At 37.0% G+C, this 15,800-nt stretch overlaps 3 protein-coding genes across 4 annotated transcripts in view; all 3 read left to right on the top strand.

The window, feature by feature from the left end:
• Nucleotides 1–15,742, top strand: part of LOC134815896 (probable ubiquitin carboxyl-terminal hydrolase MINDY-4) — a 623,521-nt gene extending 607,779 nt beyond the window's left edge. Inside the window, exons 1-7 of one of the 2 annotated variants that reach the window (XM_063824496.1) lie at nt 9,268–9,415; nt 10,010–10,147; nt 11,482–12,704; nt 12,904–13,011; nt 13,371–13,483; nt 14,731–14,861; nt 14,988–15,742. In XM_063824496.1, coding sequence (XP_063680566.1) covers nt 9,396–9,415; nt 10,010–10,147; nt 11,482–12,704; nt 12,904–13,011; nt 13,371–13,483; nt 14,731–14,861; nt 14,988–15,138 — 1,884 coding nt within the window. In that variant the 5' untranslated portion in view covers nt 9,268–9,395 and the 3' untranslated portion in view covers nt 15,139–15,742. Of the gene's footprint in view, nt 1–9,267; nt 9,416–10,009; nt 10,148–11,481; nt 12,705–12,903; nt 13,012–13,370; nt 13,484–14,730; nt 14,862–14,987 lie in introns of those variants that run through there. The other variant, XM_063824497.1, reaches the window with a different exon arrangement.
• The window catches only part of LOC134815899 (cilia- and flagella-associated protein 53-like), an 889,273-nt gene that overhangs the window by 602,050 nt on the left and 271,423 nt on the right, over nt 1–15,800 (top strand). The gene's annotated exons all lie outside the window — the stretch shown is intronic.
• On the top strand, nt 438–5,164 carry LOC134815909 (uncharacterized). The gene is made up of 4 exons (XM_063824513.1): nt 438–1,348; nt 1,524–1,602; nt 2,672–2,926; nt 3,402–5,164. Exons 1-4 carry the CDS (start codon nt 1,306–1,308, stop codon nt 3,577–3,579), a joined length of 555 nt encoding a protein of 184 aa, XP_063680583.1. The 5' UTR covers nt 438–1,305; the 3' UTR covers nt 3,580–5,164.

Genomic DNA, 15,800 nt, shown 5'->3' with positions numbered 1-15,800 from the left:
ATTGATCTTTACCTTTAACCTTACTCAACGACCAACGTGTGTCATTGAATCTACTCATTTACTGAATTAACAACTTCAATTCCTTCAATCTCTTTATTAACAATTTACTTTAAAATAAAAATGGTATAATTTTCTGATTATAATAATATGTGGTCAATTTATAATTCGCAAATTATTAACAGCATTTACAAGTGTATATTATATTTCTGAAACATACAATGAGTTTTATAACATCATAATTTTTGGCCCTGAAGTACTGAAATAGAAACCCTTGTTAACACGTCACTCATAACAAATATATTTTATAAGGAGTAAGGATTGCACATTCACTTTCACTTTCATTATAAGGGGAGACTTTTATTGGATTTCACTGCTGAGTTAACATTAGAAGTCGAGTTATTTGAACGTTTAAGGTTGTAATCGATGTCGTCTGAATTATCACTCTAGAGATTTAAACTTAATTTAAAAGCTTTGTCTTCAATTAATGATACAGTGTCAGTACTGTATCAAAAGAAGATAACCCTATGTACAGTAAAACTTTACTGTTAATTACTGTTAACGCTGACTTACCGTACCTTTTCCCTTTCCCCGAAAATGTTTGGAAAAAGGTATATATTTTAGTTTTATATCATTTGATCGAAGTAACAATTTACAAAACGGCTTATAAACGTGACCATGATTTGAAACAAGTTTTTCAGGCTTGTTATTACCCATATCTACATTCTACAGCTTACTTGTTCAGGCTAGAGGGTAATAAAAAGTAGGGAATAAATACATACTTGCTTTTCTGAGTAGGAGTAGTTTTTCTAACAAAAATCACATTTTCGGACTAAACAATGTAGGTCACCGTCATTATTTTCCCCAAATTATTTTTAGGTCTCGTAAGGTACTTGCTTTTATCTATATTTGTAATGATTAAGTACGATTTTTTCGGGAATCACAGTGGAAATGACTGATTAATGCTCATATTCATGGTTTCACAGTCCACATTACTTTTTGCACCATTTGTTCAGATTTTTGTTTATTTTTGTTTTGATAACTGACATTGAAGGTTTGAGGGAGAGAGAGAGGGAAATTTTGATTTTTTGAGAGGGAAGTCATCATTAACTTAAAGGAAGTTCACCCCAACGGTGAGGCGACCCTAACCTAGGAGAAGAGGCTATAGTTTGGACTTTGGAAGTTTACCTTGAAAGCAACCATCAATCGATTTGTCAATGATCATTCATTTGTATACATATTTCAAATCATACAACTTTAACGTACAATTATCCTGGGTAGCTAGCCTTTATCTCCTTCTGAATAATCATGAAGTATCTGATTGTTTTAGCCATCTGCATATACAGCGCAAGTAAGACTATCATTATTTTATTTATACCATGAAGATATTAGTGTATGATTTTAATTGTATTGAAAATACAATTTAGCCAAGTTACAGTTCTGTCCAGTGTCCATTAATAAAAATAAATATTGTGCAGAATGTTGTTGACTTACTCATTGCATTAACTTACCCAAAATCGTTTCAGATGCCACAATCAAATGTGTGCAAGGAGACGCTAAGGAAGCTACTGCCTGTGCAAGCGCTGACGACAAACTTTGTTCACAGTATGTAACATCAAATTAATGTTAACAATTATTTTGACGTGGCTACACCCAAGGTTCGACCGGGATCCCGGCTTAATCCCGATTCCGGTCAAAAATCGGCCGGACCAGGAATCCAGGTCCCTGCTAATGGGACCGAACTAGGATTTTAGTCTAAATTTTTAAATTTTGTTTTGCTAATTTTGTTAAATTATCGAAAAAATTTTTGCACAAATGAACGATTTTTTGAAAAACTGAAATTTGAAGCAAAATTCTTTACCAATTACTCAACAAAACACTGTCAGAGTTACGTGCTGGTTTGTTGGGTGAGCTGTGCTTGTAATCAGTAACGGATACCAGGTTTTAGTGTCTTAGTGATCTGTCAAGCCCACCTCTCTCGTAGACTTGGAGATCAGGAACCGGTCTTATTCCCGGTCCCCGCTTAATCCCGGTCCCGGCACTTTTTTCCAGTCCTGGTCCCGGCCAAAAAAGCGGCACTGGTCGATTCTTGGCTACACCACAAACGCTTGCAGTAGATTGTGAAGAATGGCACATGTGACCATTGCATTTTTATTTTATTCTGTGCAGATCCTGAAGAAGTCTGCGCACATTTTGTGTTTCGTCGGCATCAGTTTGTTTTGTTGACTTTCAAAACGAAGTTTGGGGCGGTGTTTAGTATCATGTTTGTAATTATAATTTATATTATGTAACATTTAGAAATACATTTAAAACTTCTATTCTGAATTCTGATGCTTACTCGACAGAATTTTGAGATAGGCCTTTAAACATTCTTTATTTGATTTTGAAAATCTTAGGCCTCAAAAAATCGTCAAAAAACGAGGTCCATGATTTTCAAAATCGAATAAAAAAGGCCTTAGATCTCAAAATTCTGAAAATCGCTCACTACAATTACACATATAAGCGCTGACTTTTGACTGACAATAATTTTGGCTAGAAACAATATTTTTCCATTAGACCAAAAGTATCTGATAGATATCCCTTCTATCAGAAACAACTATAAAGTCAATTTCGAGAGAATTTTGATGAAGACCCCCGGCCCCTTAAATAGTTAACTCAATATTCACATTCCCAGGCCAAAATTCACTGAGTTCACCGGATTGGCAACAGGAGTAAAGTATGCATGTGGAGCATGTGCCGGTGAAACCAAGGATTCGACTTGTGAAGAGTGCACTGGTACAGCTGATGCTGGATGCAACACACCTAAAACGGCCGGAGCAGACTTCAAATGTTACACCTACACATACAACGCCACAAGCAAAGCCTTTGCTATGTCTACAGCTGCATCTGCATGTAAACGATTGGAAAAAACAGCAATTGCTTGCAATATGTAAGTGGTACTTGTCAAAATCATAGCAAATAGATCTTAAGGCTGAGCGTGAGTTTGAGACAAATTTAGCTTTCATTTTAGACTTCACGTCTCCCGAAATAAAACTGCGAACAAAGTGAAGCAAGGAACTAAGTAAACTGTAAAACCAAATTTTCGTCACGCATTGGACTTTATCAAGGTTACTTTGTTCGCAGTTTTATTTCGGGAGACGTGAAGTCTAAAATGAAAGCTAAAATCATAGCAACAAAATATGGTAAATAGATGGGAGGAACTGTCCACATTTTTCACCTATCTTTTGTCGACATTATATTTTATTGTTCAACTGTTATGAATTTGTTGATTCTGTAAAATGAGCTAAAAATTAGATTTATTGCTTCATTGAAACATTTCTTGTTTCATTGTTCCTTTGAAAATTTCTATAAATTTTCTACAAAATTAGAAAAGCTTTTGAAAAATAACACAAGATTAATTTCAGGCCCAAGAGCGATGCCACCATGACAACCTATACCCTCAAAACTGGATGTGGAAACTGTACCACCAAAGATACCGCCTGCGAATCATGTGCAAAGGATAGTTGTAACAAAGCAAGTGGTGCCATCAGAGTTGCTACTCTACTTGCTCCTATCCTGGCAGTTCTTATCAACTTCCTCTGAATTCAGAATTCGATGCAATTAGATCTATTAGATTTTTAAAATGATAACTTTGCATAGACAACAAAAAGTCTTGATTGATCATTTTGTAACCCACTTAGTTACCGATAATTGCATACAATAAAGTTCTTTACAGTATATAAACGCATGGGCCTAGAAATTGTCAGTAACATTATCATCTATCATGACGTCATCACTGAAGTAATTTATAAGTTTTCATCTCTGTTCAATAATATTTTCATTTTTATCCATATCAAAATAAGTTAATTTTAATGAGTTATAGTTACGATTTTTATCAGAGAGGCCATATCTTTAATAAACAAGCGTGCTAGATCACTTCACAGTGCAGTGGAAGGTCGATATTTTCCCTTCCCCTGACAAGTCATCGGTAAAAAACTGTTCCGATTATGCACGTGACATGGTTACTGGGTGGCGCTCAGCCTGTCATTCCGAATCTTTATTCGGTTTATGAACATAATAGCCTGGGTAAGTGACATGGCTATATTATAAGGAATTTGGTACAATTTTTCGTTAGGCAGACGCTTGAGATATGAATTGAGTTAGGGTTAAAGTCAGGGTTGAAGTAAAGGGTTAGGTCTTTAAATGTGAGTGAAATGGCCAACTCCAGGCTTTTTAAAAAATCGTCAAAAAACGAGGTCCAAGATTTTCAAAATCGAATAAAAAATGTTAAAGGCCTATCCCAAACGTTTGGCCCGACAATCGTTTTAAATAGTCCCTACTAGAACATATCCTGAAATTTTCAAGGTGATCGCTCAAAAAGTGTAGGATGTAGGATGTAGGAGAAGATAGATTTTTAACTCGATTTTCAGGACCGCACGATTGAAAATCGCTCTGCAAAACAATTACACATAAGCGCTGACCTTAGACTGGACATAATTTTTCATTTTGGCTAGGAACCAGGACCAATATTTTTCCATGGAACCAAAAGCACTCGCCTATTTCAGAAACGTGAAAAAAACAGAAGTTATATGTTTCCAATGCCAATATACTTCGGCTGTTCCCAAATCCTTTGATCTATGTGGAAACACCATCTATCTCACGAAAGCAGCAAAGTCAATGAAACAAGAAATTTCAATGAAACAAGAAATTTAATTTAAGCACATTTTACAGAATAAAAAGATGTAAAACAATTCATAAAATATAATGCCCATTTGGTGTATGACTTTTTGTCCTTGACTGCTAGTTTGGTTTTGGAAGGACAGGTAACTAACGGGGCAAGGAATGCGCGTGCCTGAAAGCTTTTGCACACACCGAAACGCTAGTTCAGTTAGGTTTTTAGAGACAAGGCTCATTTTAGGACTAGAAGAAATTTTTTAGTAAACATTAGGGGTTCTGTTTATAGTTGTTACTATAGGTTGCAGTCTTGTTGTGACAAAAAGCCTACACTAAAACATGCTTTAGTTTATATTGTGTAGTTCAAGGATATAAAATGTAGCTTCAAGGTGGATATTAAAGAGCTGGCCAAAGATTATGGCCTTTGTATCAATGGTTATAATAAGCTATAAATATCTTAAACTATACAGCAAATTAAAAATTTCTTTATACTTCATTCTCAGATTAGATTTAGAAAATTCAAAAAATATACATTTATTTTATTACGTAATACTTTCTCACACATTCTTTACTCACAGGACAAGACTTGGAAAACAGTAGCCTAGGGGAATTTAATCGAGATGTGTTTGAACATCCAGTTATAATGTTTGGAAAATAATATTTGTGCAGGTAAAATCTTTTACGGTCCAATCAAGCAGGGCGTGGTTATGCTGATTGGCTAATAGCGCACGTTTAAGTTTTTGGTATAACACTTGACAGTAAGTTGAGCTTCAAGCAGCACAGCCAGGATGTATACAACAAGCTAATCTACTGCTGGGTTTGTCTGAGCAGGTATACAAACCGTAATTGGGGGATGAACCAAAAAGTCCTAGTGAGGTTGGCCAAGACTGTGATGTTTTCCTCCCTCTTCTATGGCTCGTTTATCTGGCAAACTAATGCCAACATGCTTGAACTGAACAAACTTTGGTACAAGGTTGTAAAATCTGCTGTGAGAGCAGTTTTCAATGTTCAAAATGCCATACTACAGGTCATCCTGGGAATACCCCCACTCCGAGTTAGTAATAGAATAATATCGGTGAAGCACTACCTGATGGTATTCAGTAGTATACATATCGACGCGATGTACACCATGACTTCATATGCAGTGAGATAGTAAAACAAAATTTTTTTTAGTAAAACAAAATTTTTATTTACCACAAAACGATCAATACATATTTAATATTTTTATACATTTACAAATAAATCTAAATTTAAATTCAGCTATATACACACTGTCAAGTCCTATGCCCCCACTCTAAAACCATGAGATACCTTTCAAAAATAGATGACAAAGCCAACCCCCAGCATACCTTGAAGTACATTGCACAGGACCACTATGAAAAATTCCACCTAAAGTTTACCAAGTGGTCTTTGTCTGTACATTCAAAAGCATCAAATATAGGTTGCTGGGGCGAAAGCAGGCGCCACCCTCTATTCTTTGAAGCCTGCAAACTTGCAATAGATTACTATAGTCGCCTTGAAAACACTGAAAACGAACTACTCTGTGCTGCATTTCACGAACAAATCATGTTGGGACTTCCTTGGTATACCAACATCTCAAAGCTTCTCACCAAATACAACTTCACCCCCTCATCTTCCTCAAAATCTAAGCTCTCCACCCAAATCAGTCATAACATGAGGGAAGAATTCGTGAATACCTGGAAAGCTGCCAAGGCCTCCTCGCCAAAACTAGAATTCTATAACTTAATTAAACATGATTTCGAACCAGAGGCATACCTACGAATTATCAAAATACCGGATGTTCGAAAAAGTCTGACAAGGTTTCGTATCAGCTGCCACAACCTCTACATCGAAAGGGGCAGATACGAAACCCCCCTTGTACCAAGAGAAGAACGTTGGTGCACCTACTGCTTTTTCAGCAAAGGGCTCAAGCCTATTGAGGACGAAAGTCACGTATTGATTGACTGTTTGCTCTACTCCTCAGTTAGGGAAAAATTCAATTTCCATCCCCTAAACATTACTGACCTAGTCGGTTTGCTCTCCAACAAAACTCTAGATCCTACCACACTCACTGCCACAGCAAGAGCAATCCATTCAATTCTCTCTGTGAACAAAAATTATACAGCCTACTATAAGAGCCCAGATTTCCACTCAAATACTGGCAAGTGCTTAATGCTATAGGACCTTAAAATAAGATTGAACCATACAAACTCGATTTATATCTATTTTTCTAAAACTAGCATTATATAACATTTCTAAATTATCCCTACACACTTGTAAATAATTAGAATTGTGTAACTTAAATTATTTCAGAATTACAACTATTGTGTACTCAATAAAGTAATTATCACTTTTGTATCCTTGTATCCTTGTATCCTTGTATCCTACACAATACACAGCCCGCCGCGCAGACAGCCACACATTGCTGAGAGATTCTCAGGTGCAGATGTAAGCGCCGCGCGCGCGAGGTTTGTTATCTTACAATTACATGTCACGATATATTATTAATTATCAGAGAATTTTAGAAGCAAAATAATAATTGCATATTGGGAAAATTTCGGTCGTTAACGCAGTACAGGGCGTGGACACTGCAATGCTAATAACGGAAAATTTTGAGGCACGAGTTTCATTCAGCTACCCAATTTATATGTGACATGTACTTGTATTAAATTCAGATAAATGTTAGTAACAATCGACGTCAACATTGTGCAACTGTAAACTGCAAAATGTTAACGTCGATTATCACTAAATCAGATCTCGCAAGTTACTAATTCTTTGCACTATATATGTTACGTCACTATAGCATATGTCATTCATATTGTACGTTATATAAGATAAAAATAAACATTTTATAATTGATAGAATCCGGAAAAACAAAAATTCTGGGCCAGATGCAGGATGTGCTGAAATTTCTAAAGTGAAGGCGAAAGTGTATGCTGACTCTGTCCTGCCAAGTGATTCAATAATAATTGAACAGAATGATGCCTCGAAATTGTTCGAGCTTTCTAGGAAAGCCTGCCATTACACCAAGGTCTTTATCAGACAATTCATAGAATTCGTATGGCAGAAATCTATTAAGAAGCAGTTACAAATGGAGGACTGGTCTCAAGTTCCCATGGTGTCTACCAGAGGCGGCTCGTGGGAGCTGGCTGGCAGTTTTGTTGGGGTCCAATCGATGGACTTGGGGGGAGGGGGCTTGGGAGCCGGCTCAAGCTGATCCCTCCAAACTACCGATTACATTACACACAGGGCCTTGTAAATGTAATGTGTAACACTTTACAGGCGACAGCAAACAAAAACAAAAACTTATAACATGGGTGAAACAGGACACCAGTCCACACGTGTACGATCTCAGCCGCGCAGTATCATATCGCAGTCAAATTGCAAAGGGTCCTGGATCCCCAAACCGAGGCAAATCATAATAGATTACCTATAGTGGGATGCGCACGATGTGCTTTGTAACGTTTACAATTAACTATGTGTTAAAACTGCGCGGCTGAGTAGTCCAGAGGTAGGATTGGACTCCCTACAACACAAAATTTCACAAAGATCACGCGTGCGCTTACATTAAAACGTACCACAGGGGGAGCTGAAACCAGGTTTTCGATCAAACGCTGCCATGTGTAGTCAAACGTCGCCAAAAGTTGCTCTTGTCCAATAAAATCGCTGCATTATGTTAGCCAAGCTCCGCATATGAATATATGTAATTCAATTATGCATACTGACTTGCAAAATGCAGCGATTTCATTGGACGAAAGCAACTGTTGGCGACGTTTGACTACAAATGGCAGCATTTGATCGAAAACCTGGTTTCAGCCCCCCTGTGACGTATGATAGTAAATGAAGACCTTTATATTGCGATTTTTTATTTCCTAACACTATTATTAATTACTATTTCTATTTTATGCACTAGCCACCAGATAATAATTTTAAGGCGCGCACTCGTGCGCGGCGAGTCATACAACGTATGAAAAGGTTGCTCTAACCAGAGCCCTCTCGCTTGCAGTAGCGCGCGACCACCGAAGGCATATGCTGAAATTACCTGAGGACCCCAGGCTATTATGTTCATTAACATATATTAATAATATAGATTTGGCGGAATGACAGGCTGAGCGCGGCCCAGTAAATGCTGAAACCCTAACCCAAACGAGAAATTAGAAGAACTTCCTTATAATATATGGTCATATCACGTGATCGAGACAAACAAAAGGGTTAAATGAAAAAGATAAATTGTAGTACAGTAAACAATATTTTTATATTAATACGATATAGTGAAACAAATTTAGCAGCTTATAATTTTTAAACTCATTTAAATATCTCAAATCAAATTAGAAGCACACCCAAATAATATTCACTATTTAGTGCTGAGTATGATCCTTAATCCTTATTGTAGTAAATACTTCATTTATTTCGTGGTAGGTATTTGATTAATTGATTTTTAACTGAATCTAATTTCCCCTATTTTCTGAAAACGATAAATTTCAATCTGACTAGCCAAATTTTTGCCCGTCAATCACTCATGACATTGCATAATTTATATGCGTATCACTGCTGCAATGAACTTTTTAAAGTCTTTAAATATCAAACACCAATTGCACTATTTGAACTTTTCTGTTTGTCTAAAAGACCCGGCAAAGAAACTCTTCTTATAACGACCATGCCCTCAAACAGTTTCGTTTACCAATGTAGTTGCCTTTGGAATTCATTCCGTCAGTTGTTGGCACTGAACGACCTTGAAATGACTCATGGTGTATTCAAATCGAAGGTAAAAAATTAAAAGTTATTCTCTCGTCCCAGTGTAAAGGTGACCAGAATACCTGGGCCCCTTTGGCTAACTTCCTGAACTCAGGCAGCTTGAACGACTGAATTTGAAAAGTAAAACTTCTTGTCTGAATGAACTATTAGAACCTCAAGAAGCTGATCCGCATGTCTCCGCTACTAAAATGTTTAATGAGCCCAATCACTCATCACTTAACGTATTTTAATCTTCAAAGTGAGTTGTACAATCTAGGTTGTTTTAAGTAGCTGTTGATAGTGTAAAACAGGAGTGACCTGATCGTTTTCATAACTTTGCTTTACAATTTGTACCATAATAAAACTAGCACTGCCATGGGGTTCAAAAAGGGTCATTGTAAGCCTCCAGCGTAATGGTCCTAAGTCTCTGCCCCATGCGGTGCCTGTCAGCATCAGCTAAGAGAATAGCCCTAACATAACGATCAAGTCACAAATTAGGTCCCTATAATGATTTAATATTGTTGAATAAAGAGATTTGAATATATTAATATTTGTTTTATTCTGAATATTTGTTTTATTCTGACTAATTGTTTCTGTTTTGTTTGTGATATGTCTTTCAATACAGTAATTTTATGATGAACCAGACGGTTGAAAGTGTCACTGCGAGTTTATTCCGAGAATATCTCTACCGTAACAACTACAGGTCCACATTGGAGGCTCTTGACAAAGAAGTCCCTAGAACCAATTGTTCTATAACTAACAGGTATGTTTTAAATAATGCCCCTCCAACAGGTATGAAGTTGATTTAAGTGCTTAATAAACGAGTGCTTGAATTAATTTATTCATATCATACTAGATATTGCTCACAGACGTCATCTGCGATCAATTTTGAATTACAAATACCCTCACATCATCTCCAACAAGAACTTGTATAAACGCTGCAATAGCGAACCATTGTCAGCTAAAGTGGCTCGTAGTCGGTGGAGGATGCTCGGACATGTACTGCGTGGGCCTACAGATGGCCCAGCCTATTCGTCGCTTGTTTTTGCTGTCAACACCTTACAGCTTCAAGGGCGGCGTGGAAGACCGCAGTCAAACCTTTTCTCACTGATTCTACACGACCTTAGTGTCCGAAAATTATCGTTAAATAATTTGTGTGATTTGAACTATTTAACGTTAATTGCTCAGAATAGAGTTAAATGGAGAAGTATGCAAATTGCATGACTTTTGTTTGAGAAAGATTAGGGGACAGAAATGTTTACTTTGTTTACTATCTGTTTCTTAGAGCTTTTGTTTATATATATATATCATACTGTTCCCATTGTCAAATCAAAGTGGTTGAATATAATTCTTCTCTTTTCCATAGAGTATGTTAAATTTGTCTAGAAGATAAGTGCAGTGCCTCCACCTCTCCCATAAGTCCTAAAGTTACGTTGGAGTGAATAACCACATTCCTTTATAACAGCAGTGGTTACTGATGAGCTGCTAGTTAGCTAAGTCTCACAAACTGCAGTGATATTTTTATCTTCCAATGAATCTGCGGATCTGATGTACAGCACACCTAGGGTCTATAGTGGAATTAATTAAACATAAACATAAACAGTGTGATGATTAGTATCGTTGTTCCTTGCTTTGACACAGGTACAGGTTGTTGAAAGATTATCAGAGCATTTACACACTTTGTTTCCTTATTTAGCAAGAATGGATCTTATAACATTAATGACATTTACAATTGCCATAGGGGAGGTCAACGTTTTTAGTTGAGCAATATTTTGAAAATGGTTGACCTCATAATTTGGGAACTGAGTCAAATAAAAGATTTGCTACATCAGATTTCTAGATAGTTGTTTAAGGAACCACTGTACCAGACTTCAACTTTTGTTGTCCTACATCATTGTGCACTGCCTAGTATTTGAGTTAAACGCTTATCTAAGGAGCAAAACCTGTTTTGGTCACTTGACAAAGTGACAAGTAACCCGAATTCTATTGTTCAGGATTAGGATTGTTTCCATGACAACCCAAGTATTCTGTTAGCGCACTTGCCAGTAGAATAGTAAAAGCCCTATCTTTGCAATAGCTTTACATAATATTTTTCAGATTGGAGCTTGCAAAGGTTCTCCATATACTGAAGCTCATCAAAGCCAATAAACACAGAGAAAAACCATACCCTTCAATGGCTGAGATGATTGTAGCTGATTTGATAGCAAAGGCAAGTGTGAGAAATCCTGAAATTTGTATAGAGGAGCGTCAGCATTCAGCAGAAATGAACTCTGATGGTCTGGTTATAAAGGGAACATTTTCACTTACTAAATCAGATCCCCATAATGATAAGAAGAAACCGACTGATGCCAGAGCAATGCATCAACAGTGTATGAAAGACCAATCTCTCAACGACAGACCCATGAGCAACTCATTTTCTAAAGCTAGAATGATGCGGAACAGTCATCTAAAAAACATAGGAAAATCCAATAGTACTCCCCTTAAGGAAGCTGGACCACTTCAAGTAGTGGGAAATAGCCAAAAATCACGTGAAATTCCAGTTGCCACCCGACCACCTTCAAGGCAGAAAAATTCTTACACAGAGTTTGAGTCTCTACAAGAAAGAAGCGAAGCAGTGGTGCCAAAAATGCCAGAACCAACATTTAACATGGAGAACAACAACACAAAAATGTCAAAAACCAACGAAAGCCTTGAATTTATTGACATCGAAGAAGATATCGATGATGAACTTCAAAAGTTGGACCTTACATCTTTACGATCAAGAGTGAAACAACCAGCGAAGGCAACTGCAAAACTTGAAGATCTAACTGTGACAGATGCTATCAAGCTTCGGGAAATTGTGTTTGGTAATGCCACTAGCGTCAGTTTTAATCCTGAGTGGGAGCAGCAAAGTTTTACTTTCAATGATAAGTTCGAATTAGAGTTTGGACTTGTTCAGCATAAAGGTGGTCCTTGTGGCATCTTGGCTGCTGTTCAAGCACTTGTTATCAAACACTTGATGGCTCATTACTATGGGAACCTATCACCAAGCAATGCTGAGAGACAACAAGTTTTAACAAAAGTTTTGGCCTCGATCCTTTGGCAAGCGGCCAACTATGATGGAGGAATGAAATATGCTTATGTTTGTTATGATTCAGGTCGGAGCAAATTCCAGTCTTCAATTTTGTATAGAAAAGACGGGATAACCGAAAAATTGCAGTTTTCACGATGCTCTACACTCACAGCTACTGAAAATTGCGTGCAAGAATTTTTGCCTCAGTTCCAGAGTCCAATGGGTAAAGGGTGCATCTTGTTCCTCTACAGTCTTATTCTTAGCCGTGGTATGTATTCCTTTGCTCCTCCATTATTCCACTTAAAATCAAATTGAATATCTTTCCCTGGCTTTCGTTTGAGCTGATGTTTTAATAATATCATAAAGGATACAGGACACGGCTAGAAAGGACCATTTCCTATTTTCATATTTTTATCCAGAAAGACGAACCCATGATATTATGTTGTAACTTAAGAAGCTATATGCAGGTGTGGACGCCATAAAAGCTGACTTGGATGAACCAGGTGTTGCGCTAATGGCAAATCATGGGTACTGCAGCCAGGAGCTTGTTAATCTGTGCATGATGGGCTACTCAGGTGATTTGGCAGTTTATAATGTTTTAATTTCATGGAGGAGTCCTAACTCTCCTCACGTCCGTAAATGGAGTTTTCTTTGTATCATATATGTATATATATATGTATATATTATATAGTACTAGAAAACGCTTGATATGATCCTTTTTAAAGGCTTTAGTAAAAAACTCATTAACAAATTATTTAGCTCTTTATTTACAATGATAATGGTGATTTTAACGTTTGTCTTAAAATCTTCTACCTTTAATTTTATACTGGCAAAAGTAAGACTACTTTTAAACTAGCTACAGTCTAAACGAATTAATGCAATAATTGGTAAATTAGTTATATATTATCAGTATAACTATAATCCCAAATTGCAGCTCAAAATGTTTTTAACGATGTTATTGATTTGGATGGAAAAATCTTAAAAGGAATTCGTGAACCGAGGGATATTGGGTTGTTGACATTGTACGAGTATTACAAAGTATTTGAGGTATATAACTTTCATCATTTTTGGTCTATCCCACAATAACAATTTAGCATTATCCAAGAAGCCTACCCAGTACCTGCAAAAGTGCTACTACGCGAGTTGGCGCGATGGCATGCAGATCATAATAATATTATGGTTGGATGCAATGTTTGTTTTAAAGACTCGTGGGCCACCCTTAAGGGCTTTGAAACCGGTTTATTGAGTACAATATAATATAAAAATAAACTGCAATCGTAACATTCATATCTGGTTATCTGGTTATCTGGTTATCTGGTTATCTGGTTACCTGGTTACCTAGTTATCTGGTTACCTGGATACCTGGTTACCCTGGTTACCTGGTTACCTGGTTACCCGGTTACCTGGTTACCTGGTTACCTGGTTACCTGGTTACCTGGTTATCTGGTTATCTGGTTACCTAGTTATCTGGTTACCTGGATACCTGGTTACCTGGTTACCTGGTTACCCGGTTACCTGGTTACCCGGTTACCCGGTTACCTGGTTACCTGGTTACCTGGTTACCTGGTTACCTGGTTACCTGGTTATATGGTTACCTGGTTACCTGGTTACCTGGTTACCTGGTTATATGGTTACCTGGTTACCTGGTTACCTGGTTACCTGGTTACCTGGTTACCTGGTTATCTGGTTACCTGGTTACCTGGTTATCTGGTTACCTGGTTACCTGGTTACCTGGTTACCTGGTTATCTGGTTACCTGGTTATCTGGTTACCTGGTTACCTGGTTATATGGTTACCTGGTTACCTGGTTACCTGGTTATCTGGTTACCTGGTTACCTGGTTACCTGGTTACATGGTTACCTGGTTACCTGGTTATATGGTTACCTGGTTACCTGGTTACCTGGTTACCTGGTTATCTGGTTACCTGGTTACCTGGTTATCTGGTTACCTGGTTACCTGGTTACCTGGTTACCTGGTTACCTGGTTATATGGTTACCTGGTTACCTGGTTACCTGGTTACCTGGTTACTTGGTTACCTGGTTACCTGGTTACCTGGTTACCTGGTTATCTGGTTACCTGGTTACCTGGTTACCTGGTTACCTGGTTACCTGGTTACTTAATCTTTTAGTTCATTGTGCAGCCCCCAGACTGGTTAGCGCTTCTTGGATATTGCTATAATTTGAACTGGGTGCTGTAACCAATTTTCTAATTGCAACTAAAGATACGAAGTTTAATTTGTTTTTCTTTGAGATGACAGCCCCTTCAGAAATAATCAAAGTTTTGTAAAACCATCAGGTTGGATCTTATCTGAAGCGTCCCTCAAGTGGTATTTGGGTTATTTGTAGTGAGTCCCACTACTCTGTCCTTTTTAGTAAGAGGTCCGGGTGCTCTCCTCATCAGATAACTGACTTGTATTATTATGACAGGTATCTTTTAATCTTTTCTCCCATTAATTTTATCGTTATTCCCTAATTTATCTGCCGTTATTGTGCATTAGTGATGATTGTGAAATGATATTAAGTTTTTGGAATTATGTATGATATGTTCTGCAGTTTGGGAAATCAAGAGTCGCTGTACAAGCTGACTGTGTACCCTGATTCTGGAGTTCTCAGTTCGGACGAGGACCCCCCTTTGGAACTCTGCATCAGAACCCTCTGGAACAGTGCCAGAGTAGATTGGAACGGCTCTGAACCACTCCTATAAAGTTATTACAACATTAGGCCTGAAATTAAAATGAACGATTTCATTTCTGATTATGCTGGATGTATCTATGTATGCTTTTTTATTTTGATGAAACATATTAATAGTTCCATTGTGTTGCTGCAGTGCAGTATAACACAACTTTATTATAATACCTACATTTTATGATTTATGTTCATCATTGTTGAATAACAGTCATATAACATTTTGTTCGTTTCTAAGTTTATACATGTATTCAAAAAAGGTATTTTAGAACTTATGTTACAAACTTTATCGAGATGGGTGAAATAATACGGTATACTGTGTAAACTGTTAATCATTGACTGTTGTCATTTCCAATTTTATCCATTTGCTTTACTGAAGTAACAGAATCTTTTTTGCGTTTGTACGCACATATCATGTATATTTAATACTGTTACGTTTGAATAATATAGATATTAAACACCAGCAATGTTATTCATCACAGTGGAAATTTTTGTTTTGCAATTAAAAATATTTACTTTTTTCAGTTTTGAATTGTTAAGTTGTATGTGTACATTATATATAATACCCGTTTATACCGTGCATTGCTGTAATTGTCATTATAAAACTAACAACTGATTTAATAAAATATGTAACTGTTTTAATGACCTAAGAAGTTGAATGCAATTTTCCAACATTTGAAA

This window comes from Bolinopsis microptera, chromosome 5, assembly GCF_026151205.1.
Source record: "Bolinopsis microptera isolate Bmic1 chromosome 5, MBARI_Bmic_1.0, whole genome shotgun sequence".
NCBI lineage: Eukaryota > Metazoa > Ctenophora > Tentaculata > Lobata > Bolinopsidae > Bolinopsis > Bolinopsis microptera.
The sequence above is the reverse complement of the archived record's forward strand: the minus strand, read 5'-3'. Positions and strand labels throughout refer to the sequence as shown.